Below are 9,141 nucleotides of genomic sequence, written 5' to 3' on the forward strand. Positions count from 1 at the left end.
AGCCAGTGGTTAGGACTCCATGCCTTCTCTGCCAGGGGCCCAGGTGTGATCCCTGTTCAGGGAACTAAGAGTCCACCAAGAAAAAAAGGGGGGAGGGTCAAGATATATGACCCCAGAGGGCTCCGGATGCTGGCATGTCATCTCACTGTTTCCACCTGAGGGCTGGAGGTGCATAAACGCCTGCCTTGCGTGGCCGCTGGACGGGTCAGCCTGGCTGCTCGCCGGCCAGTGCTCAGGTGCTGCCTTGGGATCGTGCTGATGCCAGGGCCCTGCTTCTGCTCGCCTGTCCAGACAGCAGCTTGCGAGCCTGGGGCGCTCTCACCCCTAGTGTACGCCAGGCCCCGTGTGGGGCAGGGGCAGGCGGCAGCAGGCAGACACGTGTGCAGGCCCTGCCTCGTCTGATGGGTCAGAGACCGTTGGACAGGTTACTGGACAGGCAGGGTCACACCTCCAGAGAAGGGCACCCTGACGCTTCCATTCTGGGCCCAGCAGAGTGAGGGTTCGGCCTCAGAGTGGTTTGGTGCCGGGGGTGCCCGCGTGTGTCATGGGGTGGGGCTCAAGCCGGTGGTTTGCCTTCTTGATGGTGTGGATGTGCTGGGTGGCCAGAGTCCATCGGGGGTTTCCCTTGAGGACTGAGCTGAGATTCCAGCCGGGAGCCTGGCTGGCAGCCAGAGGTGGCAGTGGGGTGACACGGCCAGGGCGCCAACAGTGTCTGGGATTGGGCCCCCGACGCCAGTTCGTGCGACCTTGGACCTACTATTCTTATTCATTGGAGCCTAGGTTTATCTGTATACCTCAAAGGGTGCGGCCCCTGGCTCTGCCCTCCTCTTCCTCCTGAGTTATTGGGGCCTGGGTTCCACATTGCCTGGTCTCTGTCCAGACTTTGTCTTGATTCAGCTGACCGCAGAACGCCTCTCCTGATGCCGTCTCAGTTGATAGACACCTAATTTCAGAACTACGATGTGTTAGCTGAGGAGGCGGAAGCCCTGCAGAGCCCCTCACCCCTCTGGAAGAGGATTGTTGAGGTTGGTGAGGGCTCCGAGCCTAGGGGCAGGCAGCTGATCAGAGCAGGGATGCTGAACTTGGAGACGGAACTGGGTGCCCCCCTCCCCATCACTAGCCCCGTGGCTTGGCTGCCACCTCCTGAGTGGGCTTTCTCAGGGGGGGCACACCGGCGCCACCTCTGCTCGGCTGGGGCTGCCCAGAGGGCACCCGTGAAACGTTGCCCCGCTGACATTCTGGCCCTCGGGCGACGTGCTACTGGTGTTGGGGCTGCCGTGAAAAGACTGCCAGGTGGAGCCCACGGTGGGTCCCTGGCACTGCTGGGCTTTGCTTGCACGCGGGAAGCAAGTCAGGACAGGTCAGAAGGCCGTCCTTGAGGGGGCCATGTTCCGCAGGGCAGACACAGGGCCTGGCCCTGCACTGGGAAGCCCCTCATTGCTCCCCTTGCCGTCCTCCCTGTCTCCTGCCAGGGTCTCGGTGCTCCCCGGCTCTCAGAGCACCTGCCCCGCGCAGCCAGCAGGGAGAGCAAGACGGTCTGTCTCCCTCCACGCTCCCAGGGTGCATGGCCATCCGGGTCCTGCTGAGGCACTGTGCCAGGAGGTGGAGGGAGGCTGGCATGCCTGAGGGTGGTCCTCGAATTTCCATCCGAGCAGGTGTTGTAATCTCCACTTCCCCCACCCCTGTGAGGAAGAGAGAGAAGGGGCGGCTGTCCTGTTGCCCAGTGGTTAGGAAGGAGAGGGAACATCCTGGGCAGGCAGTGACATTATCAGCCCCATTTCCTGCTTCCAGCCGGAAGGACGGGTGAGGCCGGGCTCTTACATGAAGGTGCTGCTGCTCAAGTGCTTGATTAAAACAAACACAGCTGTGTGTTTGTCGTGCAGGCACCTAGGAGAGGCCCGTGCCAAGCTCGCATCTGGAAGAGGGCACAGTCGGTTCATGAAGTGAGACTCCGCGCCACGCGCGTGCTTCTCGTGTTCTCCGGGACAGTTCTTCATCCTCCCAGCCCCGCTCCTACCCTGAGCAGTTTACTTCTTTCCTTTTTATTGAAACTTAACAGTGAAGGGTTTTGAAACTCAAGGCCAAACAAAAAAAAAGTGTGCCCCTGACGTTGAGCCCTTAAAACAAATCTTGGGTTCAGAGAAATGACACTGATGATGGCAGCACATAGTTCCTGTGGGTCTAGGTCACCAAAGCACTGTTTCATCAAGCCGCACTCTCAAGTCTGAACGTTTGCCGGTTTCCTGCTGCCGGTGGCTGTCCTGGCCGTCTTTGCAGCCTCCTCTCCCCCTGGTCCCTGAGTCTCAGCCTTGCTCCCAGGTGCTGAGTGTGCGTCTGGCTGTGAGTGCTGCATTTCAGGGTGTGGTGTCGCCAAGTGAAGGCGGCGCTGTCCTGAGCCTCTTAGAGACGAGACGGCCACTCAGAGTCATGTCCCCGAAGCCTCACAGCTGGCTGGTGTCACAGACAGGACCCAGACCGCATGACCCTTCCTCCCACTGCTCCCGCCACCATTGATGTTCCATCTGTCCTTCTCAGTCTAGTTTGAGGCTCCTCATACCCACTTGCCTAGACAGTGACCCTCTGGGGCATGTCACTTTCCACTGGAGTCCTTAACTAGGAGGCCACAGGCTTCCTGAAGAACACATGGGTTTGGAGAGTCTGGGAAGCTCCAGGGATGTAGGCAGACCTGTACACGGTTTATCTGTGGAAGAGGATCCGGAGTGTTCATCCACCCACAGGAGCCTGTGCCCTAAAGCAGTTAGGCGCCACTGTATTTGTTAATGAACGCCTTGTCCCCCCACCCACCTGCACCATCTCTTCACGCGGTCCTCCTGTGATCTTCACAAGCCCTGGGGTCCTAGAGATAAGCCTCAGCTCCGACAAGTGGCCGTACTCAGATCTCAACCCGGTCGGCCCCAGACCATTCTCGTCTTGCTAGCCCAGGCCAACTCTCACCTCCAGGGCAGGCCAGGTCCACTCAAGAAGGGGCTGCCAGGACCCCAGGAAGCACAGTGGTCCCCACCCAGACTCGCAGCCATTTGGGCAGGGTCTGATTCCCAGACCAAAAGCCTGATTGCTGCCACCTCCCTGAGCCTCAGATTCCTTATCCTGGAAGTGAGGTGATCCAAGCCTCCTACGATTGTGAGGACTTGGCCGAAGCAGGCCTGGCTTGAATGAAGCGTTTCATTTGGGCTAGCTTTTCCCTGTCTCAGGACACTAGGGGACACGTAGTCCTTTTGATGAACTCTGTAAGAATTCCCTACCGTTTCCACCAGCTCTTCCAAAGGGCAGATGCGCGGAGGGTCCCTGACTCTAGGGAAAGGACAGAGCCTTGGTCTCGTGATCCCCCCCTCCCGAGACTGTTGGCGCGGGTAGGCGGTGGCGCCCACCCGTCTGCTCAGGAGGCAGCAGGCGCTATGCATCGGGATGCCCGTCTCCAGGGGCAACCAGATGAGCAAAGAATGGTACCCTTCATGGAACAGTCTCTGGATGGTGGGGGCCAGGAAGCTCTGGGTGTACAGTGCCCCTCTTCAGGAGCAGGGGCCTGGGGCACGGAGGTGGACCTGGCCCTGGCCCCACACCACTGCCAGGTGTGCCTGCCCGGGGCACGGCTTGTGGGGCGAGGATAGGGTTGGGCTGCCTTCAGAGCAGGCAGCACGGCCCTTCCCCCCACTGCCCAGGACCAGTAGCTAATCTGAGCCCCAGGCCCACCAGCCTTGATCTTGGTTTTCTCTTTCCTCAGAAATCAATGACCGGGAGCAGAAGTTACACGCCCTTAAGGAGGTACTCAAGAAGTTTCCAAAAGAGAACCATGAAGTCTTCAAATACGTCATCTCTCACCTGAACAGGTATGTTGCAGGGCTTGCTGTTTGTCTTCCCCTCCTTGGAAACCCTCCAGTTAGGGCCAGTGGGCTGCGGGAGGAAGCTGAGCGGGGCTCTGTCCTCAGCTCGTTGGGTGCCGGCTCCTCGTCCTCAGGCTCTGTCCTGCTTCCGTCTGAGAGAGGCCTGCTCGGCCCCCAGCCCCACCGAAGAAGCTCGCTCTCCAGGACCCATGCTCCCTGACGCCTGTGACCACGTGCTGCACCCAGACAGGTGTCCTGTGGGAAAGAGCGAACGGGAGCCAGGGAAACCCGTGCAGGGAGCTGCAGCCCTGCCCGCCGTTACTCCCACGCAGTAGGGTTGCTTTCCAGCCAGACCTGTTCCTCTCCCGACAGAGTGGTGTTCCGTGAGCGCTGCTGTGGGACACACACGCTGCCTTTCTGCACAGCCAGAGCAGTGCCCCCCACTTCGGGGGCCTCAGAGGACAGGCCCAGGGGGCTCGGGCCTCTTCGGTTCTCAGCTTGCAGGGCGGGGGTGGGGGCAGGAGAGCAGCCGGGGGGACCGTGACTGTGAGCACAGGGGGCTGGAGCTCTGACCTCAAGCCTGGTGTCGCCCGCAGAGTCAGCCACAACAACAAGGTGAACCTCATGACCAGCGAGAACCTGTCCATCTGCTTCTGGCCCACCCTGATGAGGCCAGACTTCAGCACCATGGACGCCCTCACGGCCACGCGCACCTACCAGACAATCATCGAGCTCTTCATCCAGCAGTGCCCCTTCTTCTTCCACAACCGGCCCATCAGCGAGCCCCCTGGTGCCACGCCCAGCTCCCCCTCTGCCCTGGCCTCCACCGTGCCCTTCCTCACCTCCACGCCCGTCACAAGTCAGCCGTCGCCGCCCCAGTCGCCTCCGCCCACCCCCCAGTCCCCAATGCAGCCGCTGCTCCCCTCCCAACTTCAAGCCGAACACACGCTGTGAGCCCCCGAGGCCTCGGGCTGAAGGAGACAAGGTCTTCTCTCTTGACGGGGTGGCACTGGGCCTTGAACAGAACCAGGCCTGCTGGGGTGGGGCGGGGAGGGTCCCCTCTCCTCTCGCCTTCTCCAGCCCGCAGCACTAGCAGCTGCCAACAGAAGGCGCAGGCTGGGCCGGCCGCTACCCTGAGCCCAGCACTACAGACCTGGGGTTGGCCGCAGGCCATGGCAGGAGCCCTGCTCTGTGGCATGGACCCTTTTGCGGACTGAACGAGGCAGGCAGGGGCCCTCCACACCCTCACTGCTCCCTGGACCCCTCCCCGCCATCTGTGCACACCAGCCTCAGGGCCGCCGCCCGCTGGGCAGAGCCTGGCGTCGGCCGGGAGGAGGAGATCCTGAGGTCCGACTGCCCCAGGGCAGGGCCAGCAGCCCCTCACGAGGACACGTCCCTCTGCTGCGCCCGGCACTCCCCACCCTTGGCGGGTGCAGCCTGCCCGGCAGCCTCCTTGGGAACATGTAGGCCAGCTCTGCCACCCTAAGGTACAGTCCCATCTGAGGGCGTTGGCCCAGCAGGTCAGGACAGAGGAGGCCAGCTCCTCCTGGACCAGGGAGCGTGGGTGCATCCACCCCCATGCACCCTGCCCCACTTCACAGGCTTTGGGGATCCATTCTCTTTAAAACAAAGGAACACTGGAAGAAAAATGGAGACATCCCTCCCCCAATAATTCTTAAAAAGGAAGAAAAACTACAGGAAGAAAACTACAGACCTCAAGATGAAGCTCTCTCCCCACCTCTGCCAAGAGGCACGCAAGTGGAGGGCAACCCGTCTTTGTGACAGCAAGACCGGGGTGCCCAGGGGTGGCAGCCTGAGAGCCTGTTGGGGTCCCACTTAGGTCCTGTCACTAGATCCCCCTCCCCCGCCCCAGGTGTATGGCTCGAGCCCCTTGGCAGAAAGAGCTGGGGGCCCGCCCAGCACCTGTCTGCCTTGGAGTGCTGTGGTGCTGCGGGGACACTGCCCCTCGTGCGCAGGGAGGGAGTGGGGCGGCGGGAGGTGCCCGCAGGCACGTGGGGATTGGTTCCGTGTGTTTGGTGTTGAAGTAGAATCATTTTCCTCCTGGGCCAGCAGGGCTGTCCATGGGAAGTGGGCTGTGTCAGGGGACTCCGAGGGTATGACGGTTGCCGGTGCGTGCAGGGCCGGCCTTCCTGCTCCCCAGCCATCAGTGCCCAGAGGAGCTGCCGGTACAGAGGCGGTCAGTCAGGACGGGGCGGCGTGCCTGCCCGTCAGCATTCTCCATGGGCTTCCCCGCCCTTCCTGGCCTTTCCACTGGCCTCTGGGAGAAGCTTCCTCATCGTGCCCCCCTTTGCCCCACCCCACCCCCAAACAGCGACCCTGCTAAGGCTGCTACAGATACGGCTGCCCCCATCCCGTGGCTGGGCCATGCCTCCGCAGTGGAGAAGCCACTAAGGTACCCTGGGCGTGGGGGCGTGGGGTGGAGGCCCACCTACCACACAGTCCTCCGGGGGTCTCTTTGCACTTTAAGAAGCAGCACCTGTGGTATGTTCGAGGCCGCCTGACAAAGTGAGAGACGCCTCAGAACAGTCTCGGCCACCCCGGCCCCAGACGCTTCCCACTGGCTGTTGGAAGGCAGGCCAGGCCCTGTGCTCACCGACTCTTCCTCTGGATAAGCTGGATGTCGCACTGTCTCTAGTTCTTGTACAGCAAAATAAGGTGCTTGGAAAAACTACATGTCCCCTGCACGCTTCACCGCCTCCTTAAGGACACAAGTCAGAAAACCTAAGGTACATGAGCGTCTTACTGTCAGATGCCAGATCTTCCCTCCTGGCAGGTGTGTGTCTGATGCTTTCTCAGCTGGGGCTTGGCTGGAGGGGAACAGTGCTTAGTTTTGACTTGAGGTCGGCAGACTCCTGCTTCTCAAGCCCTGCAGCTGCCCCAGTGCTGAGTCCCAGGCAGGTGTGCACGTGACTCCATTGACTAATCAGCCCTTTTCTAGGTCATGCTCGCTTGTTCCCAGGCAGCCCGTCAAGGTATTGGGTGGGGGTGGAAAGGAAGCCTGGAGAGTGGCCTGGGAACACTGTCCCACGTGTCAGCTAAAGCAGAAGCTTGCTCTCCTCCCACCTCTGTTGGCACCCTGGACCACACTGCCACCTGCAACCTGGGCTCTGCACCAGGAACTTCACAAGCCCCCAACTGTCCTGCCTTCCCACGCCACCCCCTCCCTGAGACCGCAGTTCTCTAAGTGGTAGGTGACTTTTCTGGAAGAAGAAAGGGCACAGTAAGGGTGGGAACCTGTGCTTTGCACCCTTAACCCTTGTGGGAGTAGCGGAGACCAGGCTTCCGCGGCTCCACAGGGTCGCTGCTGGTCCCACAGCGCCCCCTGCTAGCCAGCCCGACAGCTGCAGGGGTCCCTCGGGCCTGCACCCGGAATCCTGCCAGGGCTTTAACCGCAGGTGGGGACTAGTGGCTCGTTCCCCAGAGAGCCACAGTTGGACAGGAAGTTCCAGGGGTTCCTCTCTATTTCCTTTGCTAATTCTTCTCATTTTCTGCTTCTCAGGCTGGCTTGGGCTTGGAGGACATTTCTCGATCGTTCCGAGTTGGCATTCCCACCATCAGCAGTGCTAGTTAGGGGGCAGAGTGTGTTGGTATTTGGACCAAATGGACACTCAGAGGGGGACCCATGAAGGAGAGTGGGTGTGTGCGGGGGCAGGCCGACCTTAACTGGAACTCTGCCCACCCCACCCATGTATCTAGTGTGCTAAGCTCTAGAAAGTTCTTCCGCAGGTCATTCTCATGCGAGTGGCACCACAACTCTAGGAGTTGAGGGCGGCGAGGATGTTACTAGCCTTGGCCAAACTGGGAAAGCCTTGCAGTGGAGACGCGGGGCTTATGAAATAGTGGGGCGCCCGGAAGCTCTTCCCCGTCCAGATCCCCGAAGGTGCAGACCCCAAGGCCAGAAGTAGACAGCCCTGGCTGAGTGTCAGGCTGGCTCTGGAAGGAGGCTTCCCGGAAGGAAGTGGTCCACGGGTAGGGCCGTGGCTTGCGAGTTCGCCTCAGTCCTTGGCTGTGTTGCATGTGGTTATCACAGTGCATTGGTCCCTGCGTTCGGTCGAGTTCTTCCCAGCACTTGCCCTTTCGAGGAGGAATGCTAAAGTGCTTTCCCCTGCTTTCCTCCAGGCTGAACGTGTGCTGCAGGTGCGGTTCTTCTGGCCGGCTGTATCTTGGTCAGGGTGGGCAGAGGGTGACCTCCTCGGAGCAGCACGCTGGCCAGAAGGGGCTGGAGAGCTCGCCTCCACTCGTCCCCGTGCCTCAGTTTCCTGTGGAGGGGCGGCCCTGGCGGGCTGCCTGCCCCCAGGCCGGGAGGTCCAGCCAGTTCCCTGCAGCACTTGTGATCCGAGCTTCTCTCCACTCTCACCCTCCCCCGTCCCCTCCTACAAGGAGATCCACACTGCTTGGGGGCTGTCTCAGGTGGCGGCTCTGTTCTGCTCGGCCAGTGGCTGCCTTCCCAGGAGGAGGAGGCTCCAGGGACTTGGGCTAGCCGCTGGGGACAGCCGCGGCGCTCACCCCCAGGGCCTCCAGTTCCCGCAGACGGTGGACAGAGGTCTTGCCCTCCTGCTTGGCAGGTTCAAGCCGCGCATTCATGCTTAGGTGAAAGGACGACTGAGTCGTGTGTGCTGGAAACCTAGGTCACATCTGGTGATCCTATGGCAGAAGGCCTGGGGCCAGGAGGGGCCTGCACCAATGTCCTGTCAGCTCCTCCCGGAACCGTCTTTCCACCGGCTGTTGACTGCAGACTCCTCGAGGCTCCGGGGTGACTGCCCGCGCCTCCTGCCCAAGAGCCCGCCTCGGCCAGCTCCAGCAGCAGTGATGTTACACCTCAGTGTAGTCGAGACAGGGCGTAAATTATTGTTTGCATTAAGAAGAATCATGTTCCCTGTGTACATTTTTAAAAAAAGTCTGAATTGTATGGGAATAAAACTTGTTTGAAAATTTGGAATAGTGCTGCTGCCAGCTTATTTTTCTGGTACTTGTATTTTCACATGTTAAATGATCTTTATATATGTTGGATTAACAAATATTTTGAGTTTCCTGAGGGTGGGGAGGGGAACATTAATGGTATTGAAATGTGTTAGTAGTCTGGCTGTGTGCCCAAAATTCTGTTTCGCAGCAAAAGTGGAGAACTGTATGTAAAGAAAGTATAACAGTTATTTCTTTGTATTTTAGGGGCTTTAACCAGGACATCCTCTAGTTGGCGTTAGGAATGTTTGCTTAATTTGCAGACTTTTTTTTTTTTTAACACATCGTGGGTTTTTTGAGGCTCCAACCTGATTAGTGC

The 9,141-nt window shown here is 59.9% G+C and overlaps 1 protein-coding gene across 1 annotated transcript in view; it reads left to right on the forward strand.

The window, feature by feature from the left end:
• ARHGAP35 (Rho GTPase activating protein 35) overlaps nt 1-8,802 on the forward strand; it is a 115,181-nt gene extending 106,379 nt beyond the window's left edge. The window contains exons 6-7 of the mRNA XM_069549271.1: nt 3,743-3,848; nt 4,439-8,802. Coding sequence (XP_069405372.1) covers nt 3,743-3,848; nt 4,439-4,796 — 464 coding nt within the window. The 3' untranslated portion in view covers nt 4,797-8,802. The remainder of the gene's footprint in view (nt 1-3,742; nt 3,849-4,438) is intronic.
• The last annotated feature ends 339 nt before the right edge of the window (nt 8,803-9,141 follow it).

This window comes from Ovis canadensis, chromosome 14, assembly GCF_042477335.2.
Source record: "Ovis canadensis isolate MfBH-ARS-UI-01 breed Bighorn chromosome 14, ARS-UI_OviCan_v2, whole genome shotgun sequence".
Taxonomy (NCBI): domain Eukaryota; kingdom Metazoa; phylum Chordata; class Mammalia; order Artiodactyla; family Bovidae; genus Ovis; species Ovis canadensis.